Source organism: Thamnophis sirtalis, unplaced genomic scaffold, assembly GCF_051295495.1.
Source record: "Thamnophis sirtalis isolate CommonGarterSnake01/CBP01778 unplaced genomic scaffold, rThaSir2_p1.2 scaffold_6, whole genome shotgun sequence".
In the NCBI taxonomy this organism is placed as follows: Eukaryota; Metazoa; Chordata; class Lepidosauria; order Squamata; family Natricidae; genus Thamnophis; species Thamnophis sirtalis.
The window spans coordinates 130,896,164-130,921,994 of record NW_028261386.1 but is presented as its reverse complement, the minus strand read 5'-3'; the positions used below and the strand labels follow the sequence as shown (position 1 = coordinate 130,921,994).

The 25,831-nt window shown below is 42.2% G+C and overlaps 1 protein-coding gene across 3 annotated transcripts; it reads right to left on the bottom strand.

Moving 5' to 3' along the window:
- Positions 1–950: 950 nt before the first annotated feature.
- Positions 951–25,831, bottom strand: CILK1 (ciliogenesis associated kinase 1). Of its 3 annotated transcripts, XM_087718967.1 has the most exons (14): positions 25,705–25,831; positions 22,629–22,901; positions 22,053–22,107; positions 20,835–20,956; positions 18,164–18,243; positions 16,872–17,004; positions 15,159–15,330; positions 13,576–13,743; positions 11,535–11,837; positions 10,076–10,263; positions 7,845–7,987; positions 6,235–6,363; positions 3,644–3,772; positions 951–2,276 (listed from the first exon to the last, which is right to left on the bottom strand). In XM_087718967.1, the coding sequence occupies exons 2-14, from the start codon at positions 22,727–22,729 to the stop codon at positions 2,122–2,124; spliced, it is 1,878 nt and encodes a 625-aa protein (XP_087575093.1). In that variant the 5' UTR covers positions 22,730–22,901; positions 25,705–25,831; the 3' UTR covers positions 951–2,121. The 3 variants fall into 3 exon arrangements, with proteins under 3 accessions (XP_087575093.1, XP_087575095.1, XP_087575096.1); XM_087718969.1 differs by lacking the exon at positions 6,235–6,363; XM_087718970.1 differs by lacking the exon at positions 6,235–6,363 and having other exon boundaries at positions 2,139–2,276; positions 7,856–7,987.

The window sequence follows — 25,831 nt, the reverse complement described above, 5'->3', positions numbered from 1 at the left end:
TTGTTGTTTTTTTGCAACTGTAATCTGGAGTTTTTAGATCCAGCACAAAAGACAAGATACTTGATCAGCTATTGAACTAATTGTCTTAATAGGGAGAACTTAACATGTACAAATTGTAGCTTTTCTATCTACGGCATCTGTTTTATGAAAAATAGAAGAAACAAATAGCATGCAACAGATTGAGAGGGGGGTCTAGAAAACAGCACTACCGAAAAGATATGGATGCTACATCCAAGATTTAACTGGAATGCTTATTTGGGATTATTATTTCTCCCTGAGAAGATGCAGCCTCCAGCCTTCTCTGTGAATTGACATGCATAGATTTTAATTCTTCCATTTTTTCCCCCAGCATAAGAAGAGATAGAGCCACTGAACTTCAACACCTGCACTTTTTTTTCCTTTAAAATAATGCACTGTAACTTTTATTACCTTTTTCCACTCCAAAGCTCCAAGCTTTCCAATTCTGTCTATCAAAACAACAACAACAACAACAATAACAACAACAACAACCCTATGTTGATTTCTAGAAGGGATGAAATTTACTTTTAAATACTCTAAAAATAAATCAATGTCAACTTGTTCCTGAAAAGAAAGCGTTTCATTATATGAAAGAAAAATTTTTCTACCCACTTTTATGCTGAAGCAACAGAACTGCATTTGGGCAAAAGAAAAGCTAAGGAATTAAAAATAAAATGTAGGCTATGAATATATAAAAATCTTCAACTCTGATGCTGCTGCTGGTAGTTATTTTAATACTTTATACTTCATTATATTACTCTACAAACCCAGCTTTGTCACATTTAATATTGCTTTAAATAGTTTCCAAGACTTACTACCCTACAAAACATATTGCTCACAACTGAAGCAGGATCCCCTATAATAAATTTAGTTTTCACTGTGAAACGAAGCTAGTGTTAAGTATGAAATGGCACGCGGGGGGGGGGGGGCTAGTACACGACTACGCTAATATCCCACTGCCATTAACAATGGGCAGAACCATGTTGTAATCGTGACCTGACAAAAGCGCGAACGTCATAAGCGCGAACGTCATAAGTGCACCGACAAAACTGCGATGTCAAAAGCGCGCCGACAACAGCGCGCCGACAACAGCGCACCGACAGAAGCCGATTTAAGTTAAGGTAAGGTTTAGGGTTAGGTTTAGGTTTAGGTTTAGGGTTAGGGTTAGGTTACAGCGCGCTTCTGTCGGCGCGCTTCAGGGCTCATTCGTCGCTCCTTCGTCATGCGGTTTTGTCACCGCGGTTTTGTCACTGCGGTTTAGTCAGGCACGCTTTTGTCGTTCGCGCATTTGTGGTGGAACCGTTGTAATGCTTATGGTGAATTATACCAACCAGTAAGTTTAGAATTCCATGGCGGTTTGATACTCTGACCAAAATACTGTTCAAAATATAATTAAAGAAAATGCCTCTTTCCCTGCCAAAAGTACATTTTACCGCCTACATTCTAAAATTATACAACTGGGGTCAAGATTGTACTCTGCTGATTTTATACACTGGCTATAATAATTCCCAGTCATGTAAAAAACAAAATGCCCAATATCTCATATTTTACTACAGAAAAGTGAAGCTTAGTACCATCACTGTGGCTATTCCGTTATGGAGTTAGAGAAGTAGCTACTCAGCGAGTTAATTGCCCAGCATACCATATCCAAAAACTTAACTTATGGAATATTTGGTAAATGTCATTACAGTATGAACCATACCTTAATTATATTAAATACCTCCTTATTGCTACATTTATTTGTTTTATATAAAATGTGGTCAAAAAAGAAAAGGAAAAAAAAATCCTTTTCTTTCTTAAAAAAAAAATGAATTTCAAAAGTTATTTAAAAAAGCCCACAGAACAAAAAAAAAATTTTTTTCCCCCCACAATTCTATGCTGATATACAAATGTGCATTGGTCCTATGAAAATAAATGCCTCGGTCGTAAAATAAGAACAATACAAAAATTACACAACTTTGCATTCAAATACATACAACTAAAAAGTAAACTTTCTTAAAAGATCCTGAAATGTCTCGGTTGTAGAAAATACGGACGGGAGAAATGTTACAGGAGCCTGGATGTTTAGCCAGTGTCATGGAGCGCATGGCCCAATCCCATAATTCAGCGGTGAGCAGCATATTTTGAAGACCAGTCAATCCTTCCATGCGCAGGTTGAACAGGCGGTGGGGCTGGCAGAAACCCTGGTGTGCTTTTCATAGCCAGGTTAAACGATGGCCTCACAATATGAGGTCGGATAGTCTTCAAGGAACTGTATTCTACAAATGAAGAAGAACAGGAAAAGGAGAGAGGAAGTCAGATTAAAGCATCCTATTTCAAATTAAAGGACTACTGTAACGCTCTCTACATGGGGCTGCCCTTGAAGAGCACCCAGAAGCTTCAACTGGTCCAGAATGCGGCTGCGCGGGTTATCATGGGGGCACCTAGGTGCTCCCATGTTACACCCCTTTTAGGCAGCCTGCACTGGTTGCCGGTTGTCTTCCGGGTGCGATTCAAGGTACTAATTATGACCTTTAAAGTGCTCCATGGCTTAGGCCCAGGGTACCTGCGAGACCACCTACTGCCACCGGTAGCCTCCCACCGTCCAGTGCGATCCCACAGAGTTGGCCTCCTCAGGGTGCCGTCGGCTAGACAGTGTCAACTAGCGGCCCCCAGGGGGAGAGCCTAGTTGTTGTGCTAGTTGTTCCCGACTCTAGGAGGCGGTGCTCATCTCCATTTCAAAGCTGAAGAGCCACCGCTGTCCGAAGACGTCTCCGTGGTCATGTGGCCAGCATGACTCAACACCAAAGGCACACGGAATGCTGTTCCCTTGCCACCAAAGGTGGTTCCTCTTTTTCTACTTGCATTTTTACATGCTTTCGAACTGCTAGGTTGGCAGAAGCTGGGACAAGTAACAGGAGCCCCGTTACGTGGCGCTAGGGATTCGAACTGCTGAACTGCCGACCGTCTTAGCCATTGAGCCACTGTGTCCCTAGACACCGGTTAGCACTCCACTATTCAACTCTGAACTACAGATATCCTCTTCTACTGGAAGAGAACATTATTATGTACAATAGTGCAAGGCACAATAGAGCATACAATGTAAGCATCTATATTTTTTGTTGTTATTGACTGTCTAACACAGAAAGTCAGAAGTTTCCAAAAGAAAAGATCCGTTCAAATTAGCTACTTATTAACATGAGGTTCGCCTGGCTGGTTGCCCAATTAACCGTGACCCGTCAAAAGCGCGCTGACAAAACTGCGTCGCTAAAACCGCGACGTCATCAACGTGCCGACAACAGCGCAGCGACAGAAGGGCGATTTACAACAGCACATCGATTTAAGTTAAGGTAAGGGTTAGGTTTAGGGTTAGATTTACGTTTAGGGTTAGGTTTACAGCGCACTTCTGCTGCCGCGATTCAGCGCTCATTCGTCGGAGTGCTTTAGAACTCGCGGTTTTATCACCGCGTTTTAGTCGGGCGCGCTTTTGTCGTTCGCCCTTTTGTCGGTGAACCCAATTAACATCCAGTTGAAACCTGAGGAGTTGTGAACTGTGAGGATTTCCCAAATGAAATGCCACAGTTTCTAGAGCAGTGGCTTCACCACTATAGTGCATAAATCATTTCCACAGGGAAACAGAGCTTACGAGAAGATGAATCTGCAGGAGGCGGATCAAGAATTGGTGCCAACTGCACTCTCTGGCCAGCAGAGCCAACTTCTTTTTTCAGAAAGGAAGGGACATAAGCACCCATTAGGCCACTTGATCCTGTGCAATCTGAAATAAATTGCAAGAAACAGGGATGCATCAATGCAGGAGGTCAAGATAAACATTCCTTAGGCATCATACACCACTTGCTATCGTTTCTTTAAAAGGAACATCAGTTAATGCCTAGTTGAAATATGTTAAACATTAGCGTTTAATTAGCATAACTTCAAATGCAAATTATTTCAATCAGCATAATAAGCCCCAATATATGTATGTATGTATGCATGTATATATATGTGTGTGTGTGTATTTGTTTTCTGAGGTTTTCGCGGGTGTTAGTATGTAGGTCTTTAGTTATTCGGGTTTTCTCCCGCGTAAAATTGGAAGAGTCTTGGTGACGTTTCGACGAAGTCTCATTCGTCATCTTCAGGCTTCGTGCTTCCAGGAGCAATGTGAGATCTCGGCTGTTTCTTCCTTTTAACTGCCAGTGGGGGGTTTGAGCTGATTGGGTGGGAGCTTGGCTGTGTTCTGATTGGGTGGAGGTATGTTCTGATTGGTTGTGGGTTTGTGTTTCATGTAAGGATAGGAGGGGTTTGAAGAGGCTAATGGTGCAGTTGCGGTCTGGCTTCTGGTCCTTGGTCGTGCCTCCTCATCAGTGTGGGTTTTAGTCTGCTTTCTGCGTGGATGTTTGGTGGTGACATCCTGTGTGGCTATTGTGAGTGTGGGCCTAGTGTCATTCCTCATATTAGGGATATATATAGTATATATAGTATATACCAGTGTTTCTCAACCTTGGCCACTTGAAGATGTCTGGACTTCAACTCCCAGAATTCCCCAGCCAGCATTCGCTGGCTGGGGAATTCTGGGAGTTGAAGTCCGGACATCTTCAAGTGGCCAAGGTTGAGAAACACTGGTATGTATATTAGTATATATATTTAAGGGTCTCATTTTAATACCCTGTGGAAAAAATCTCTAAAGCACTGGTGTCAAACTGAATTTCTTCAAGGGCTAGATCAGCATTGTACTTCTCCTCTGCGGGCCGGACACTTCTTGCAGCACCCTGGTAGCCAAAACGGGGCATGAGTGGGTGTAAGCGGCCCCTCGCACCCTGTTTTCAGCCTGAACAGCCACCTGCATCAGTCTGCGAGCCAAAACGGGCACAGATGTGTGTGTGTGCAGCTCCTCTGAACCCTGTTTTGGCTGGCAGAGTGCTGCAGGAGGCCATAAATGGGGAAGGGAACCTATATGCAACCCCCCGTGCACCATTTTGACTGCTAGAGGCACCGCGGGCTGGCCCTTTGCTATTTCCAGGGTGGCCCCCGTGCCCCAGATTTAAGCACCCTGTGGGCTGGATCCGTCCTGCAGGCCTTGAGTTTGATACCCCTGCTCTAAAGAGACACTATCTGCATTACTTTCATTAAAAAGGATGCTGGTTGGGAGCCGTTCTCCTTGTATTAAAGCCCAGCCCATGTGAAAGGATGCCATAGAGGTAGTTTCATTTCTCTGACAAGGTCACATAAAGCAGCAACCTGAATGAAATATAATACAGTAACAATGGGTCAAGATTGTACTATAGCCAGCAGACTTTCTGAACTGACAGTGAAAGGCACATTGTTAATTTAAAAAAGGAGTGTTTTTTTGTGATAATAATCTTAAAAACCCAATTCATAGGAAGTCAAAGACTGTAATTCTATCCAGAATTATTACGAAGAAAATACCCACAGAACTCAGTCAAATTAAGAATGCCTTTAAGATCTTGGTTCAGGGATCTTTTAGAAGTATCCCATTCAGAAAAGGGGTAATAGTGGGGGATCAGAATGCCCCTAAAGAGTGTTCGAAGACTACAGTTGGTCCAGAATGCAGCCGCGCGAGCAATATTGGGTGTATCTAGATACACCCATGTTACACCTATCCTCCGTGAGCTGCACTGGCTTCCCATTGGTCTCTGGACCCGCTTCAAGGTGCTAGTCGTTACTTTTAAAGCCCTACATGGTTTAGGACCTGGCTACCTGAGAGACCGCCTCCTACCATTTTCCTCCCAACGACCAATAAGATCACACAGGTTGGGCCTCCTTCGGGTACCGTCGACCGGACAATGCCAGCTGGCGGCCCCTCGGGGCAGGGCCTTCTCTGTAGCTGCGCCGGCCTTGTGGAACAAACTACCCATAGAGATCCGGACCCTCACCACTTTCCCGGCCTTCCGTAAAGCCACCAAGACCTGGCTGTTCCGGCAGGCCTGGGGCTGTTGATTAATATCCAGCCCCTCTTGGACAGAATGGATGTTGTGTTAATTTTAATATTGTATTTCTTATTTTAAAATTTTTAAAAATGCTTTTATCTTGCCTGTGAGCCGCCCAGAGTCTCAATGGGAGTGGGCGGCATACAAATTTCATTAAACTAAACTAAACTAAACTAAACTAAACTAAACTAAACTAAACTAAACTAAACTAAACTAAACTAAACTAAACTAAACTAAACTAAACTAAACTAATTTAGTAAATCCTTCAGAAGATTTCAGTAAGACTTCTTACTGGTATTCAGCCTGGTGATCCCGCCTGCTGTTGCCGACGTCTTTCTAGGCAAACTAGAACTTGGCCATGGATTTGGTAGGACAGAATCTTTGCTTGAACTAGATACCAAATTATTTCTTGGGCTTATTCCTAAGGTCAAAACGAGACAGCTGTTAAAATGCCGCAGATATGTTATAAACGAATATATCTTTTTTCTCTTCTATTTCTGTGCTATTGTAATTCCCAACCGACTTAATTATTTGCAAATGTTACTGCTCATTGGCACTGATTATTCTTTTTAGAAGAATATTCTTTCTTCTTAGAAAGATTCCAGTGGTTAGGACAGTTAATCAGTATGTGCCTTTAGAGAAAAGAAACAGGAGGTGCTGGAATAATGAAGAAATGGCAAAGCTCAGAGACAACATTGTGTCACTTTACCTAGTTAATTTAAACAGCTGAATGGTGCAAATTTACTGTGAAAGCTGACTACTAATTAGTACAAAAGATCTTTCTTAGTTTTCAGCCAGAGGACGACTTCCCAATGTCCTCCTGAGCTTCAACACCAAATCACAAGCTTGCATTCTGTCTAGTTTTGATAGACATACCATTTAGCTAGGACAGTGGTTCCCAAACTTGGCAACTTTAAGACTTGTGGACTTCAACTCCCAGAATTCTCCAGCCAGCGCTGCTGGCTGGAGAATTCTGGGAGTTGAAGTCCACAAGTCTTAAAGTTGCCAAGTTTGGGAACCACTGAGCTAGGAAATCACCATTGTTTTGACTGAAAAGCTGTTTGATTGCAGTTGCTGACCCTAAGGACAAAGGTGAGCAACCTTTCAGCAGCTAATTACCTGCAGCCTTTATTTATTTTATTTTATATTTTTGAAAGATGCAGTTAAGAGCCACAATGGAGGAAGAGTTCATTGCCTGATTAGAGGGGAGGATTATTTTGCTTGGTTTTGGGTGTGTTAAAAGGCAACAAAAGTTGAAATCCCTTTAAAATGCTCTCCACCAAAAACTGATGGGAAATTCAGTTTCTGTTTGTTATTTGCCAGCAAAATTTGGTGGTATATTTTCTGGGAATGACAGGAAGGCTAATGTTGCCTGTCTCTTTTGCAGGCTATATTTTGACAATTTACAAACCGGGGGGGGGGGGATCATCTGCGATGTATTTCAAGTTTTAGACAAGTCCAATTTACGTTGAACTGTGAAACTTAACAGTTTGAGCAACTTGTTCCTTTCAAATCTGGCATAATCTGCAGGATTTCTGTGAAAGCAAACCAAGCTACGATCAAAAAAATCAGACTGAGCTCCGTGGAGGGAAGGGTGGCACGAGGATCATAAACTGAATAGAATTTAATCTGTGAAAATATTCTCTGCAAAGCGCACAATGAAGATACGGCTTGCGCAGGGCAGAGCAAACTGATAACATTTTGAAAAGTCAGCTGTTTAGAACATCTGCTGCTATTTGGACACATGAGCAAAGGAAACAAAAACAACAATTTACACAACAACAAGCAGTTTGAGGCTATGAAATCAAATGGTATTTCTCCCCCCCCCCCCGGCCCCCCAATCTAAATGCCAATGAAATATCACAGTAAAGAATATGGTTTGGGTTTGCTTGTTTTACTAACCAGGTAAATACCTAGAATGTTTCAAGTAATGTTGTTTGGCTGCAGAAACTTGGCGTGTTGGCATGTCCTGTTGCAGGTAGGAAGGTGCGCTGTTCCCCGTCCCTATGCAGGCTGAAGGTTTCAGGTCCAAAATACTTTCAAATCTGTAACCAAAAACAAAATAACCCACTTCACACACTCACGATACACCCCTCTGTATCAATTCACATGGGGTTTTTTTTCCTGACCAAAAGAAGCTGCAACTGAGTCGAGGTGGCGCAGTGGTTAAATGCAGCACTGCAGGCTACTTCAGCTGACTGCAGTTCTGCAGTTCGGCTGTTCAAATCTCACCGGCTCAGGGTCGACTCAGCCTTCCATCCTTCCGAGGTGGGTAAAATGAGGACCCGGATTGTTGTTGGGGGCAATATGCTGACTCTGTAAACCGCTTAGAGAGGGCTGAAAGTCCTATGAAGCGGTATATAAGTCTAATTGCTATTGCTATTATTGCTATTCCAGGGTTGCTATTGTGGGGAAAAACAGAAGGAAGGAGTATTGATATCTTTGACGCCCTGAGTTGCACAGAAAATAAAAGATGGGATAAAAATCTAAAACAAAAACCTGAAGGTTCAGCGCAAATTCCAACACATGTTTTTCTGATGCTCAAATACCAAAAATAACTACATGCTAAAATGGTTAATTCATGTCACATAGAAAAAGACACATAATGTTCAGATGTTTGTTCTGCTCCACCACGTACCATATTTTTCAGTTCAGTTCAGTTCAGTTTAGTTTATTGTATTTATATGCTGCCCTTTTCCCCCGAAGGGGGACTCAGGGCGGCTCACAACTCGAGTATAAGTATTCAGAGTATAAGATGCTCAGGAGTATAAGACACACGTTAGTTTTTGGGAAGGAAAACAAGAAAAAAAATCTGTCTCTGCCTACCAGCATCCACTGGTATTCACTCGGCTTAGCTTCCTTGCAGCAAACAGCATGGTCAGCTTCAGCACATTCATCACAGCCTGATTCAGCATGAGCAGCTGATTGGCACGTAGACCCACCTGCCAGAATACCCCCAATCAGCTGTTCCAGGCTGCAGGGATCACCACAGCCCATCGCCACCTCCGCGGGTCGTGTTTTTGGCCTTCACGCGTCATGTTTTTGATTGGTTCCCACTGCCGCCACTCCCCACCTAGAACCAGCTGAAAACGCGATGCGCAGAGGCCAAAAATGCGACATGCGGAGGCACTTATTGGTGGCAATGTGCTGTGACGATCCACACAGCCTGGAACAGGTGTAAATCGAAGTGTGCGGAGGCCAAAAACGTGACACGTGAAGGCCGAAAACAGCCAAAAGGTTGGGGCCAGCAGGTTGGCGGGGCTTCGGCAACAGTCGCTGTATAAGACGCACAGACATTTCAACCCATTTTTGGGAGGGGGGGGGGGGAGAAAGTGCATCTTATACTCCAAAAAATAGGGTACTTGTTATGCAAGGTTATTTAGAAGGAGTCTCCAGTGAAGGAAATAGGACTCAAGTCTTAATAAATATACATTGTCCTTCTCTGAGAGTAAGCTCCATTAAACTAATTGGGATATACTTCTGAATAAATATGCGAATGAATAGCTAGACAGCTATTGGACAGGCTGAATAGCTATTGATGAGGTAGTTTTACCTTAATATCAAGGTATCTTTATATGTTTGTCTTTTTTATCCCTTGTCTGTACCCCTTTCCCTGACTGAATTGTGAGCCGCCCTGAGTCCCCTTCGGGGAAAAGGGCGGCATATAAATGTAATAAATCCAATCCAATATGTTAACTGAGCAAAATCACCACGATACACAAATGCATATTTACACAAGATACTGAAAATGTGATTTTGTGCCTTTTGTCGCTCTGTAGGAGTACAAACTGGCTACACACATGGCGCCAATACAATTTGTGCATTCATATTTCCTCAGAAAAGGTTATTACTGTTCAACTTTAATTGATCTTACGTTAAGCAGGAATGGAATATATAGCCTATAAATCAGGGAGGAGCTATACGCAGCCCTATGAGGATGTCTGAACTTCCTCTCAGCTCTAGCCAACGTGGCTAATAGTCCTCCATCATCGGAGAAGCCATATATTGCCCTTCCTTATTTTTAAAATATATCATTAGGATAGGAATTGCGGGCTGGGGAATTCTGGGAGTTGAAGTCCAAACATCTTAAAGGTTGAGAAATAGATCATACACAGGGGGGCTCCCAGGCTTACCTACAAAGAGCATCATCAATCTGCCCTTTGTTTTTAAAGTCCGTTCTGCTGAGGGAAGACTTCCTATCACTCTCTTCCACGGTATCCCACTCCTCAGAACTTTTTAGAGTTCCAATAATGTGGCCCCATTTATGTCGGTTCTTTGGTTTGAGGTCAACATTGGCTTCTTCTGTGGCAATGGAAGTTGTCTGTCAAAATAAAAATAGGCCAGAATTTAAACTGCTTTGCAAATAAAAGGAAGTTGGGGATCACTCTACGTAAGCATGTGATTGGCTTCCCGATGTGATTTTTCATTCTCCTATAGCTGCTGGAATCTGATCCCATGGTCAATTTCCTCTCAAAAACGAAGATATTGCATTTATAGGAAAGCAGTGATTCAGACAATGCAATGTATACACAGAACAAATGTGCATAATTTATTCCAACTACAGAAAGCTTCTCCAACAGAAAAAAGCTTAGCTAGATAGACAGGTCTATTACAAGATAAAGTATCCCACAGATGTGCATTGCGAAGAATAGAACATCATTTGAAATGGGAACAATAGTTAATATTGGAGCAGAAATGAAGCAGCGTGAAAACAAAACTTATAAAAGAAGGCTAAAAACAGTAAACAAAGCTGAGTACAAAAGCAACTGCCACAAAAACTAAATAAAACTATCTCACAGGTCCTTTCATATTTCTCTTTTGTATGTTCTTATTTCTAGTAATATTTCTGTAGTGGTTTGCAAATACTGATGAAAAGTTTCAAAGTTTGTTTCAAAGTTTAATAGCATTTGTATGCCGCCCAATCCCGAAGGACTCCGGGTGGCTAACAATACAATAAATCAAAAAGAATAGAAGAAAGAAAAGATAGATTTAAAAACACACCATGCACTCAATTCCAAGCAACATAGCGGACTTCACTCCGCTTGATCTGTAGTAATTCAACTCTAATGCGCTACAACTCATCTTTTGATACCAGGTTCCCAAGACTGCTCTAGAATGGCCTCTGAGTAACTGCGTACTTCCTGATGGAGCGCTAAGTGTGGAGAGAGCAGTTGTCATCCAAGGAGAAAGGCAAACTCCTGGCGTGAATGGAAATCTTAAGAGCTGAGGTGGCGCAGTGGTTAGGGTGCAGTACTGCAGGCCACTTCAGCTGACTGCTATCTGCAGTTTGGCGGTTCAAATCTCACCGGCTCAAGGTTGACTCAGCCTTCCATCCTTCCGAGGTGGGTGAAATGAGGACCCAGACTGTGGGGGCAAGTTGCTGACTCTGTAAACCGCTTAGAGAGGGCTGAAAGCCCTATGAAGCGGTATATAAGTCTAACTGCTATTGCTAAATCTCCACGTAACCAAGCTCTTCTTCCCTCTCTACTTCCTCAAAGCAATTTGATGAGGGGAGCTAGTCTGAGGGAAAGTAACAGAGTGAGAGAACAATTGCGCCTGTTGTAAAAATGCAAAGTGTTCAAAGCTTCTTACCTGGAGAGAAAGCTTGGCGTGAATGGCTGGGAAGACCACCTGGCTTGGCTTGGCTTCCTTTAAGGGGTCCCTCGCGGACGAGTCTGCTTTGTGTGGGTAGGTCAGGGATTGGGAGGAATGGCTCTGTGGACATGGTCTCAAGGAGAGGCCACTTTGTGCTTTAGGCGGGAGTGACGCTGGCGGAACGGGTTTAAGGTGACTTTGTCCTTTGTCAGGAAGGTCTCGCTGTTGCTTTCCCAGCTCCCGGATAGACTGAGAAGGCCCCAGGGTTTGGCCAACTTGGAAGTAAGGATACCGAAGTGCCTGAAATCCAAGGGAAACGTTCGTTATTCGGCGAAGACGGCCAAGCAATCAAACAAGGGTAGGAATAGGGGGATATTTTCAGCCTCAATAGCCGGAACGGGATTTCCTGTGATTCTGAAAATGGAAAGGAAAAGCTCAAGGATATCCTAATACAAGCAGGATTCAATTTCCAGAAGCGTTTCATTTTTACGTGTTTCTTTTGAACTTTTGACACCCATTTTGAACCGAGTTGACCGAAGAGGGTGGTGCTTGGGAACAGGCATGAAGGAATTGTGGGACCTGCTTTAACTCAAACGGACGTTTTCCTGTGATCCTGCAGCCAATTTGTAAGCCTAGGGAAAGGCTCTTTTCAAAGAGCCGAGGTGGCGCAGTGGGTAGGGTGCAGTACTGCAGGCCACTTCAGCTGACTGCTATCTGCAGTTCGGCGGTTCTAATCTCACCGGCTCAAGGTTGACTCAGCCTTGCATCCTTCCGAGGTGGGTGAAATGAGGACCCAGACTGTGGGGGCGATATGCTGACTCTCTGTAAACCGCTTAGAGAGGGCTGAAAGCAGTATATAAGTCTAACTGCTATTGCTAACTGCTAAACAGGTACAGTTTGCCCAACTATTCTGGGGAAGAAGAAGAAGAAAAAGGTTCCAGCTTTGGCTCTAAAGGGCGACACATCCCTTGAGAATGCCAGTTGCTGGGGGGAAATTAGCAGGTGGGGGGGCTCTTCGTCCTGCCTGTGGGCAGATGGCTAGCCTCTGTAGGGAACCAAATGCTCAGTCAGGTAACAAACGTCATCACGGGTTTGAGATGCCGTGTTAATGTAACAACTACAAGAAGAACCGACGGATGTGTAGTAGGAGAAGCAGCGACATCAGCCCATAGATTATAGAGCAGAGTTCACCGTTTCCGGCTTTGCCGATCGGTGAAGGAGGAGGGGGAATGGTTCAGAACAAGTGGTGCTCGTGCGCAGGTCCTTTTGCACAAGCAGCGTGCACGCATGAATGCCGCTCACTTAAATGGAGTGCGCACATGCTTGCCTGCTGCTTGTGCCGGTGAGGATGCGTCCATGCGTACGCTTGCCAGCCGTTTTCCACCGCCCGGTTGCAAACCCCTCAGGGCCTGCCCACAGGTTGGGGACCCTTCGAGAGAGAATTGTGCCTACCCTGTATAATAAGGACACTGATATAGGGCTTGGAGCAACAGGAACTCAACAATGGTTAGAAGCCGTAACAGGCAAAACTGTTCTGCAAATTCTCCTCTTTGGTGGCTCCTTCAGTTTTGAGAGAGACAATGTGCTATTGTTGTGGCCCAGCAGGAGCCGTTGGAGCAGTGGGGAGGAGACAAGGGAGAGTGATCCTGACGCCAGCAGTGAGTTGTTTCTGGATGCACAGCACCGAAGAGCTAATAGGCGTCAGGAACAATTGCGCAGTTACAGGAGGTAATTGCACACAGCTGGTGGTAATTAGGCTCCTCTCCAGACTATAAAAGGACTGCTTGTGCACAAGCCCCTTCTGCAGAAGTCAATGCATTAACTAATGTTGGAGAACATTATGGTGAGCTTGGCAGGCTGGATTGCTGCCAAGGCTTATCTGTGCTGGATTGCTGCCAAGGACCTGCCTGTCTGTGAATAAATTCCGTAAAGTATCTTTGGCTTGGAGTGTCTTGGTGTGGGATGAGGGTGGGGTCAGAACAGCTATGCTATCAACAAGCGTTATCTATAAAGAGCTGTTAATAAAAGAATATCAAACCTGACTGGCGGTCGGCCGCTTTTTGGGGTCCCACTGCAGCATGTCTCTCATGAGCTGGATGGCCTCGCTGCTGGCATTAGGGATGAGGGTCTTTAGGTTATTTGGAACACACTGGGGCCACCGGAAATGCATGGTGCCTGCCAGCTGGTAGCCTTCGGGCCAATCGTTCTGAAAAGGATTAAGGAGGAGTGACGTTAAGGGAACTTCTGTAGCATATTATTGCAGCCTTACATGCATATTATAGGTAATCCTCAACTTGTGACAGCTGGACTTATTGGGACTGAAATCTTCATTGCTAAGTGATTTAGTTGTAAAACATGACTGCATCACTTCAGCGATGGCAATCCCTGGCAGATATTGTTAAACGTATCTCACTGTTGGTAAGCGAGGCAACTTCCTGCTGCTGGCAACCTAGTCACTTGGCAAGCCAGCAGGAAATCGCAAGTCCCAGACTGGGAGACATGTAAGTTGTTGTCCTTGGGTGGGGAAGGGAGTGAGGAGGTGCGCAGGAAGCGTGGTGAAAGGTGGGGAGGGTGTACAAGAGTTTGAGGTGCGCATGAGAGCTACAGCATGGTGCGTGAGGGTGCAGCATGGGTCAGGAAAGTGTGCGGCAATGGACCAGAGGCACATATGGATTAGGGAGGATGCCCAAGAGGAATGGTATGGGTTGGAGAGAGTGAGCAGCAGTACAGTCAGATGGGCAGGTTCAGGAGAGTACGAAAAGGCATACCAGTGGCTGCCTTGGCATGGACATACGGGGGCTGAGAGATTGTTTGCAGACAGAGGACAATTGTTCTCTGCTGGATTCCCCATGGTATTTCTGCCAGTGAAGGTTGCAAAAGGCAATCACATGATCATGGGGTTAAAAAAAAGTTGCTAAGTGTCCAGATAATGATCACGTGACAGTTGGAGTGCTGGGATAGTTGGAACTCTGGGGAGAGTTCATAAAAACCTGGCTGGAATTGAAAGCTTTACTATGGAATTGAAAGCTTTACTATGGAATTGAAAGCTTTACTATGGAATTGAAAGCTTTACTATGGAATTGAAAGCTTTACTATGGAACTGAAAGCTTTACTATGGAATTGAAAGCTTTACTATGGAATTGAAAGCTTTACTATGGAATTGAAAGCTTTACTATGGAATTGAAAGCTTTACTATGGAATTGAAAGCTTTACTATGGAATTGAAAGCTTTACTATGGAATTGAAAGCTTTACTATGGAATTGAAAGCTTTACTATGGAATTGAAAGCTTTACTATGGAATTGAAAGCTTTACTATGCTGTTGTATTGTCACAACAGTTAGAGAGAATTATACTGGGTTATGTTTTCAAGTCAACACAATCTTTGTGACAATTTCTATTGAAATATACACACATGATCGAGGCATATAATGTAGGCTATCTTGCATTCTTCATACAGTGCGCCAATGTTTAGCTGTTGATAATATAAACCTGGAATCATTTGATTTTTCTATCTAATATCCACACAGCATAATGTGACCTGAGGAAAGACAAAAGTCCATAGAAGCTATTCAGGCCTGAAATATTCCGTGCGCAAGAAGGGCCCGGATCTCATTTAGCTACCTTTTTCGGCGTTCCCAGCACTTGGCAAATTTTGAAAATGGTATCAATTTCACTGCTCCCGGGAAAGAGTGGCCGGAGGGTATACACTTCTGCCATGACGCAACCAACAGCCCAGATATCAATGGGAGAACTGTAGTTAGTGGACCTCAAGAGCACTTCAGGAGCCCTATACCTAAAAGCCAAAAATAAGCAAAACGACGGTGGTTTTTTTAAATGAACAGTAGTAATTAAAGCAGCTGTTAATATAGGACACAGATATTGTGAGTGTTCTCATTGCCCACTCACTACCCACTCCTTTCTCAGGGTGAGACTCTAAAGCCATGATGATGAACCTATGGCACTTGTGCCAGAGGTGGCACACAGAGCCCTCTGTGTGGGCATGCGCGCCCTCACCAGCTGCTCTCCTGGTGTCGGGCCTGCATTTATATTCCTTTTAGAATTTTGGCCCGCCACACTTTCTCTTATTTCATTATGCTGTTTCTTTAAGCATAGTCAATGGGAGGGGGGATTAGAAGGAGTAGGATTTTGGAATGTATTGTTTTTCATTCTTTGCTAGAAGTCAAAGTCATCCTTTGTTCTCCACACCAGTAGACCTGACCGGAAGAAGCTGGGCATGGACGCCAGCGTGGAAGGAGAAGATTGGACCATGTGATGGACTGTGGGTGTGGGGACAAGATCATGAACTTTTAACTGGGTGGGATTCTGATGTTAACTTCCAGAGTTGGGGATCCCATAGCTATGTGCCAACATGCCTGCTTTATTAAATTGGAACTTTAAGCATCGTTTTGCCTTCGATTCTGATTTGATTCTACATGGTTTTTGGAACTCTTACACCTGGTTTCTGGAGCGCATGGTTTCCAGCTGGTCATCGCAGACGCGGGAGCACCTGAAAATGGCTGAAAAACGGCCTGAAAAACTCAAAACGCCCCCCAAAATAGGCACACGCATGCCAGCCAGCTGGTCTTCAAGTTTCCGGTGCACACACATGCGCACGTGCTCCTGTTTGGGCACTTGGTGCCAAAAAGGTTCACAATCATTGCTCTATAGTAATTCCACTGAGCTGCAACTTAAGTGTTCTATCAGGGCTCATGAGTTTTCTTATCTCATTGGATGACTTTTTATAGTGTGCTGAGCCATTCACTGGATTCACCCACACTTCTTATCTATCAAGTTGTTAAACAGAATTTATGGAAAGACTATATATGGTTCATGCATTGTGCTAAGCCCAACCTGGTCAGATTGGATGACGGTTGTGCAATCTACCCAACTGGACTCAGTTTTATGATTCAGTCGGTGGTGTAAAGTTAAACAACAGCGGTTTATTCATAAACCACACTTACGCAGAACAAAGCTTAAGACAATGAATGAACACAGACTCTGAAATTGTATAACACAAAGTACTCATAAACCAGCTATTGCTCCTCCTGCCTTTGTCCTATCTCAATAAAAGGGGCTACCAGACCCCCAATCTGGGTCGCTCCATCCCGAGAAAGATTGTGTCCTGTCTTTTCTCCACATTGGCCTCATCACATTTGGTAGCAGAGGATGGTTACGTTACACCCTCCCCCTTTTTAAATCAGTCCTATTGCATATGCTCAAAGCTGGATTCTACTTCATTATTTACCTAACAGACACAAAAAAGAAAATTCAAACAGAAGTGTCAATAATTATCACTAATAATCCAATTAATAAGACTTTAACTTAAGTATTTACCACCGTGTTGAAACATAGTCTGTGTAGGGAGGTCTAGATCTAATTTCACGGGCAAGGCCAAAATCTGCTATTTTCACAAGTTCTGGTCCCATGCAAAGGAGATTCTCAGGTTTTAAGTCCCTATGGAAAAAACCTGTGTGGAAAGACAAACTCTGGTTAGGCTTTTCTCTCATCCTTCTGCTTAAGTTTTCACTTTATAGGCCTTTTTTTTTTTAAAAGAATTACAAGAATGAACAGTGCAGAAAACATCAAACTACATTTTCGCTTATGTAATACTGGATCGCTGCTCTTCCTTTCATTTTAGGCTGAGAGGTTTTTAAATTAGAAAAAAAAAGGTTATTTGGTTATGCTTTAAGTTTGGAGGTAAAGAGCAGAACAAATACCTTACTCAACAAAAGTAAGCATGAACGTGAGTTATTTCTGAATAGAAAGCAAAAAATAGTTTACACTGACTATATATATAGACTCCATAAGGACAGCTGAAGAATCTATGCTTTCAAATTGTGGTGCTGGAGAAGACGCTTGAGAGTCCCTCGGACTGCAAGGAGGTCCAATCGATCCGTCTTGAGGGACCTCAACCCTCACTTAGGACAGATACTGACGCTGAAGAGCAAAATATTTGGCCACCCAATGAGAGGATTCCTTGGAAAAAAATCCTGATGTTGGGGAAGGTGGAAGGCAAAAGGAGAAGGGGAGGGCAGAGGATGAGATAGTGTCATTGACACATTGGGCATCAGATTAGGCAAACTCCAGAAGACAGGAGCCCCTGATGTGCTATGGTCCATGAGGTTGCAAAGAGTCGGACACAATGTAATGACTGAACAACAACAACAACAAAAAGATTCCTGGGTTTTATGTATAAAATATTTAAAATTTGGAACGATACAAGCATGTTACTGTTATAGCCTGAAACAATAACAGCAACACAGCTTGCTATTTATTTTCCCATTGTAGCTTCCTGACTTAAAAATGAGATCACTGTTGGGATTATCAACTCTTAAATCTGTTTATAGGATAGATCAGTTTAACAAAAGAACGGATGTAAATAATACATTTTGTACAGTGCAGCTCTATGTCAGCTGACATGAAATCAGTTCTGTGGATTGTGATGGGATTCAGAACTATCACTAAGAAGTAACTATTTATTTAACAACAGGGCTGTTCGGAAAACCTTGATGATAACATTGTTTAGTTCCCTGAACCCAAACAAGACGTTTCTGTCCAAATACATCTGAGATACTCCCTTCTGTGATACAAGCAGAAAATCATCCAATTTGTCATTTAAACCTTACCATGTTTATGTATGAATGCAAGGCCTTGAAGAATCTGATACATAATATTCCTGACAGTGGACTCTGGGAACAATTTGTTCCTGTAAAGCAGAAACAGAACTCAAAGTTAATATTCACATATGAGGTTTCTTATCTGCAGAGTCCAGTGGTGGGTTTCAAATTTTTTTTAGAACCTCTTCTGTAGGTGTGGCCTGCTTTGTGGGAGTGGCTTGCCGGCCATGTGACCGGGTAGGAGTGACTAGCTGGCCATGTGACCAGGTGGGAGTGGCTTGCTACCATGTGACTGGGTGGCTGTGGCCAACTTGTAAAATGTGGTGAAACTCACTTAACAACGCTCTTGCTTAGCAACCAAAATGTTGGCTCAGAAACTCTGGCATTTGAAGCATGCAAGTCTTAAAGCTGTCAAATTACAAGACCCTTGCACCCCTAACCCTTTACAAAAAAAAACCAGGAGTATTCAAACTTGGCAGCTTTAAGACTTGTGGACTTCAACTCCCAGAATTCCTCCTCCAGTCATGTTGGCTCAGGAACTCTGGCATTGAAGTGTGCATGTCTTAAAGCTGTCAAGTTACAAGACCCTTGCACCTCTAACTCTTTAGGGAAAAAACCCCCAGGGGTGTTCAAACTTGAGAGCTTTAAGACTTGTGGACTTCAACTCCCAGAATTCCTCCTCCAGTCATGTTGGCTCAGGAACTCTGGCATTGAAGTGTGCATGTCTTAAAGCTGTCAAGTTACAAGACCCTTGCACCTTTAACTCTTTAGGGAAAAAACCCCCAGGGGTGTTCAAACTTGAGAGCTTTAAGACTTGTGGACTTCAACTCCCAGAATTCCTCCTCTCGCTCTTCATTGTGATGATGTGCGGACGGGTGGGGGGAGGGAGCTGAAACCAGTTCTAAACGGCACTGTAGATTTGTAGAAGAGGTTATAACTGGCGGGAACCCACCCCTGCTGAAGTCGTTCACAAAGAGCAGATATAGTGGGAAGCTATAAATGGATCAGAACACAAGCAAATTAGCTCAGACATTCTGAAATGGTTTAGTTCTGGAGCAAGTCCTCTTCTATTTATTTACAGATAACCCTCAGCTTACAACAGTTTGTTTAGTGACCATTTGAAGTTACGGCGGCACTGGAAAAAAAGTGACTTATTACCACTTTTCACACATAAACTGTTGCAGCATCCCCATGATCGTGTAATTTACATTCAGTTCTTTGATAACTGGTTCACATTTATGACAGCTGCAGGGTCCTGGGATCATGTGATCACCTTTTGAAAGTTTCTGATAAGCAAAGTCAACGGGGAAGCCAGATTGGCTTAGCAGCTGTATTACTGACTTAACAACTTAACCAAGGTGACAATAAAAGTCTTAAATGGGACTTAACACATTTCTCAATGAGAAACATACATTTTGGGCCCAATTGACGTTGTAAGTTGAGGACCACCTGTATTTAGGACACTCAGATGTAGCTTTACTGTTAATGATGACATATAAGCAACTGAGAAAAAGGTTCTCACTCAGCTTCAGAACAAGGATGGAAATGCCAGGGTATTCAGAGTGCCATCCTACTGGTTGAGCATCGTCATTGGCTCTTGGTATCCTTGGGCACGTGGTGAAGTTAAAGCAGAATCCATTGTTGTTGTATGCCCAATAAACAAATAAATATCCTGGACTCCAAGTATGATGGGAAACTGACATGGTGGTTCAACCCAGCTGTTGTTATTTCTCAGAAATACTAACTTAAAGTAAACCCCGAGAATACCATTGTGCCTAGGCTACATGAAGTATCAGATCTATTATGGTTGGTCACACAGTTAGCCAGATGTTCAGACTGGATTTGGCATTTTTTTAATCTACCTATTGACTCCTTTTCAAGGATCTGGGATAGGCAGATGTTGTTGTTTAATATTATTAAAGGTATCGTTGCAAGATGTCAGCTGTTTCAAATAAAACAGCCTTTTGGTAATATCTTTGCTTTCTTTTGCCTCAGTCATTCTACTTCTGTTTGCAGGTCTTTGCGTTCAGTGATTTTGCTCCAGTTCTTTCTCTTCTATTCTGCTGTCTCCCAAGAAATGCAGCGCCTACAATTCAGACTCTTTGGCCTTTCTTATCAAGAATTGCTAAGTCTGGGATGTTGTGTGACAGATATTTCTCTGTCTGAATTATAAAGTCCCAGAGCATTTCAGCCTCTTTATTTTTCTATTATTTTGCCTATTTTGTAGTCCAACTAATTATTACTTGCAGGCAAATGGCATTTTTGCAGATATTCCAATGCACCACTGTTGCTTCTTTGTCACTATCGCTATTGTTGGTAATCGGTCTGTGCAATCTTGCAACAGCTAATTAGATGGTGTACTGCCGTGATGGCAAACCTATGGCATATGTACCAGAGGTGGCACACAGCGCCCTCTCTGATGGCATGCGAGTTCAGCTCCACCGTGCACCGTGCACGTCTCCTACTGGCCAGCTAGCCTTCAGGTCTCAGCCGCACATTGGGGGGGGGTGCGTGCGGGGGTAGGGTCGCCTTCTGAGAGCTACAAATTATCATTCTTATCATCCTTTGCCTAAGTGCAGAGAGTATGAGGAGTTTTAGTTTAATAACATCTGGGAAGGCAAGTGATCTCTCCCTCTTTTCTTAGGCCATTGAAGTGTGTCTGGGAGGAAAAACAACGTACCTTTCTTTCATTAGCTGATAAAGGTTTTCTTTCATATACTCAAATACAAAGTACAGATTATCATTTTCTCTGATAACTTCTTTTAGTTTCACTATGTTGGCATGGTTAAGTTTCTTCAAGGACTGGAAAAAACGACAGAAAACAATTACAGGCATTGTGACACAGCGGACTTCCAAGATAAGTGAAGACAATGAATCTTTGTTCCAGAAATGTAATTTAAGGTGCTGTTAAATTTATATATGGCCCCCTTCAACAAACAAACTCAGATCTCTAGAACTGGGTGTGTACAGTATCCCCGTCTTTCATGTTGTGTGCTGATGGCATTTAGCACAATTCACTTTTCAGCACCAAGGAAGCCAATTTCTTTGCAGAGATCTTAATGCAGCGAAACGCAACATCTAACCATAAGCTTTTGATCAACACTCCTTCCAGGCAGAATGAACATTGCAGCCTCAGGTGCTTTCTTACATATCTTTCCATTATGCTTCCACAATAGAGACACCAATTAATGTTAATTTTTCACAATCGTTTTGTTATTTAGATGCTTACATGCCAGCTGCTGGGCAATGGATAGGCCGGTCAGCTTCACAATAGTCTTAGAAGGCCTGTATCAGGGTTCTGACCGATGCCCTAATTAACAGCCTGTCACTAGATCTCCCTTTTCATAGCTAGAGGACCAAGCATCTTACCAAACCTAGCTCAGCTAGTTCGTAAAACAGCTCTGATCTGAAGAGCAAAATAACTTCAAAGTACCAGTAGGAAAAGATATCTAAAACCCAATATAAGCACACATTTAATAAACATGGATATGGCCACATTGGAGCTGAAAAACCTTATAGCTGTTTTGCAATATCCTATAGACCGAATCCCAAATTCCTATTAATTCATGATGCATGCATCTGTTTGGGGATGGGGGGGCGGTGTGTGTGTGTGTGTTGGCACTAATTTTCTCTTGCCTTTCCTGTCTACTTGCCCAAATCAAATATCTGCTTATAACAGTCACCACCTACAATTTAAATGTAGCCCTAAACTTTTACCTTTGAAGTAGTCTCAAGAAAGCCTGTTTAACTTTCTTGCATCGTTTATAAACACAAACAACATAGGTCTTGATTTCGGGAAACAAAGGTTTTAGAAAAATAAAGTTCAGGTTTCAACACTACACAGCTGATTTAAAACTGAAACTCCTTCAGTTTAGAATCAGAAGGAAGTGTCAAGTACCTTGACTTCACGAAGGTTCATGCATTCCTCCCAGGAATAAAATTTCCTCTTCATCCTGCAAAAGGAATAAGAAATCTATTATTGGGCACAATCTGTATTCCAGTTCCATTGTGACATAAGACTGGAGAAATAAATTCAAAGCCACAACAAACGAAGATCTACAAACTCATTCTCTACCTCTATGCTTTTGGGGGAGGGGGGCTGTTTCTCAAACATTTCTTTTCATTTTCGAACATGAAAAGAATTTCCAAAAGCAGATTTTCGTGCACTATGAAAATCTAATAATGTAAGAGGGGAAACAGTCAAAAGCTGTTTTGTATTCCCAAGTGGTTGAAAACCAGCCTCAAGGTTAGCACAATTGAAAATCTGAGTTTTTATTTGGTGGTTTCAAAATAAATGGAAGTACTGATTTTTCCCAACTAAGGGGTCAATTTTGACCTGACAAGTTGAAGCTATATCCTTGTGTTAGAAAAAGTTTGAACCACAGCCTTCAAAAACATGAACACGTGACATCGTGTGATGCTGAAACGTGATACGTCGGGTTAAAAAGGACAGCAATTCAGAAAGGTCCCTTACCTCTTAATGGCAATCAGCTCTCCTGATTCAATACTTCTTCCTAGGAGGACGGAGCCATATGTCCCATCTCCCAGCTGTTTGATCGTTGTGTATCGATTCATGATAGGGATCCTCCAGAGGGCAATCTCATTTCAGCCCTTGGCATTCTCTTTGCAGTGGACGAAGCATTTCCCCTCAGAGTGAAGCCAGTTTTTCTAATGGCAGCACAACCCCAAAGTATCCAGGATTTTGTGAAGGTTGCCAAGTTCATATTTTCAGGGATTGTCTTTTGGTCTGTGAAAATACAGAGAAATCGTCATTGCATGCCTTACAGCAGTGTTTTTCAACCTTGGCAACTTGAAGATGTCTGGACTTCAACTCCCAGAATTCCCCAGCCAGCGAATGCCAAGTTGCCAAGGTTGAAAAACACTGCCTTACAGTATGAAGGAGGCGCATACGGTATTTTTTGTGATGGTCACTATTTGAATTTTTTTGAGTCTGCTAAATAGAATCAAGCTATAGCCAACCCTTGAATAAGAGCGTAGGGTAAAAGGCTCACACAGCCTAGACTTACAACCAGTTGTTCAGTGACCATTCAAAGTTACAACGGCACTGCACTGAAAAAAAAGAGAGACTTATGACTGTTTTCACTTATGACTGTTTGCACTTATGACAGTTTTAGCATCTCCATGATCAGGTGGTCACTTTTTGAACCCTTCTGACAAGCAAAGTGAATGGGGAAACTAGGTTCACTTAATAACCATATCACTAACTTAACAATTACAGTGATTCACTCAACAACTGTGGCAAGAAAAATCATAAAATGGGGGCAAAAGGCACTTAAGAAATATCTTGCTTGGCAATGGAAATTTTGGGCTCAATTGTGGTAGTAAGTTGAGAACTACCTGTATAGATAAATAAACTGTACAGACATAAAGACAAAAAGACATTTTTCCCCAAGGAGAAAAATATATGTATGTATGTATGTATGTATGTATGTATGTATGTATGTATGTATGTATGTATGGTATATATGTATGGTATGTATGTATGTATGTATGTATGTATGGTATGTATGTATGTATGTATGTATGTATGGTATATATGTATGGTATGTATGTATGGTATGTATGTATGGTATGTATGTATGGTATGTATGTATGTATGTATGTATGTATGTATATATATATATATATATATATATATATATATATATATATATATATATATATATATATATATATATTCGCAATAGCAGTTAGACTTATATACCGCTTCATAGGGCTTTCAGCCCTCTCTAAGCGGTTTACAGAGTCAGCATATTGCCCCCAACAACAATCTGGGTCCTCATTTTACCCACCTCGGAAGGATGGAAGGCTGAGTCAACCCTGAGCCGGTGAGATTTGAACAGCCGAACTGCAGAACTGCAGTCAGCTGAAGTAGCCTGCGGTGCTGCATTTAACCACTGCGCCACACATATATGTGTGTGTGTGTTGTATTTGTGCTGATAAATATAAATATAAATATATACATATACATACACATACACATACACACACACACAGACAGACAGAGAGACAGACAGACAGACAGATAGATAGCTAGACACATCAGCACAAATACAACATACGCACGCATTCTGGTATTTGTCAATTCTGGTAAGTTTTTTTATATATAAAACTACAAAAATACTTTGGACTATGATCTTGATCACTGCAGCTGCAAAACACATACATCCTTAATAAGTCAGAAAATTGTGATAATTCTAACAAGATTCTGAGATGGTGTTTTACTAAACTGCCCAAATCAAAAGAACATCAAATTTGACAGAAACGAAGGTGGTAAGGCGTTGCCTGCATCTAATTTCTTCTGCATTCTTTTACTGATTTCCACTTACGAAAGGGCTGAAATCCAACGAAAAGGGATATGTTTATATATATATATATCCAAACCTCCAGTTGGGAATCAGCAAAGAATCTGGGGTCTCTTAGAAATTTGGCAAATGCAAACCCTCTTAATCCATCTTCTACAGCAGTGTTTCTCAACCTTGGCTACTTGAAGATGTCAGGACTTCAACTCCCAGAATTCCCCAGCCAGCATTCGCTGGCTGGGGAATTCTGGGAGTTGAAGTCCAGACATCTTCAAGTAGCCAAGGTTGAGAAACACTGTTCTACAGAATCATCATTTCCTTTTTTGACCCTTCTGATGACATCAGCCTTCCCTGACACTGGGACTAACCACTACTATCAGTGGCTGATAGTAGTTGGAGTTCTTTCTCAATCCCTGGAAGAAGAAATGGATGACTTTCAAAAGCTATCCTACTAGGATTATGAAGTCACAAATTTGGGCCACAACTCTAGTTGTTGAAGAAATGTGACCCAAGGATTGTTTAATATTCAAAGTATAGGAGGTAATACCACCTATAATTGTTTTTAAATAACATTTGTTAAAAGAATAGAAAATGTGGCAGATCAAAATGCTTAATAACCATTATCTCAATATTTTTTGGAATACTACATTTATCTTTTTTTAAAAAATATATATATATATAAAGATTTATATTTTGAAAGTTCATCCAGTGATATATCTACTCTGGTAACAAAAGAAGCATTTGTATAAACATATCAGTAGCAAATTAATATATTTAAAGATTGCAATTGTTTAAAAGCATTAGCTTTAGAATCTTTCTAATAATAGAAAATCTGATCCTAGTTAGCCAAATTTCGTACATGAAAATCTTCAATTGAGTAAATAAATCCTCTTTTAACTATTTATACACGCACACACACATTCCACAAAGTTTCCATTTCCAATTTATTAGTCGGGCCCAGAGACATAACTCAAATCTCAATAATTTTGAGCATAAACAAAGGCTGGAGGATTAACTTGAGCTTCCGAAGCCCCAGATTCTATCATATCTGAAGGATGATGTAAACAAGCTTACATCAGTGCTCCGGATGAAGTCTATTAATTCTCCAGCACATGCAAGCCTCCGCATTTAGAAGGTTGTGAAACGGCTACAATTAAGGAATTCATCATCAAGAAAGAAAGACAACGTGAGCATCAGGAACTAGAATCTCAAAAAGGTTATACAAACCGGGCTAAGAGAAGCCGTGGGTTCTTCCATCAGAGGGAAAACAATGCTGAGAAGGATTCAGTGCATTCAGATGGGTAACGACACAATATTTCCGCCCAAGAGAAAAATGCACACACAAAAGGAAAAT

Coding starts and splice junctions, on each gene's coding strand:
- CILK1 (XM_087718967.1), bottom strand. CDS start 22,729: ATGAATCGATACACAACGATCAAACAGCTGGGAGATGGGACATATGGC. Junction 18,244..20,834: donor TATCAGCTAATGAAAGAAAG/GTACGTTGTTTT, acceptor TCTGCTTTACAG/GAACAAATTGTTCCCAGAGT. Junction 7,988..10,075: donor ATTGATGATGCTCTTTGTAG/GTAAGCCTGGGA, acceptor TTTTGGTTACAG/ATTTGAAAGTATTTTGGACC.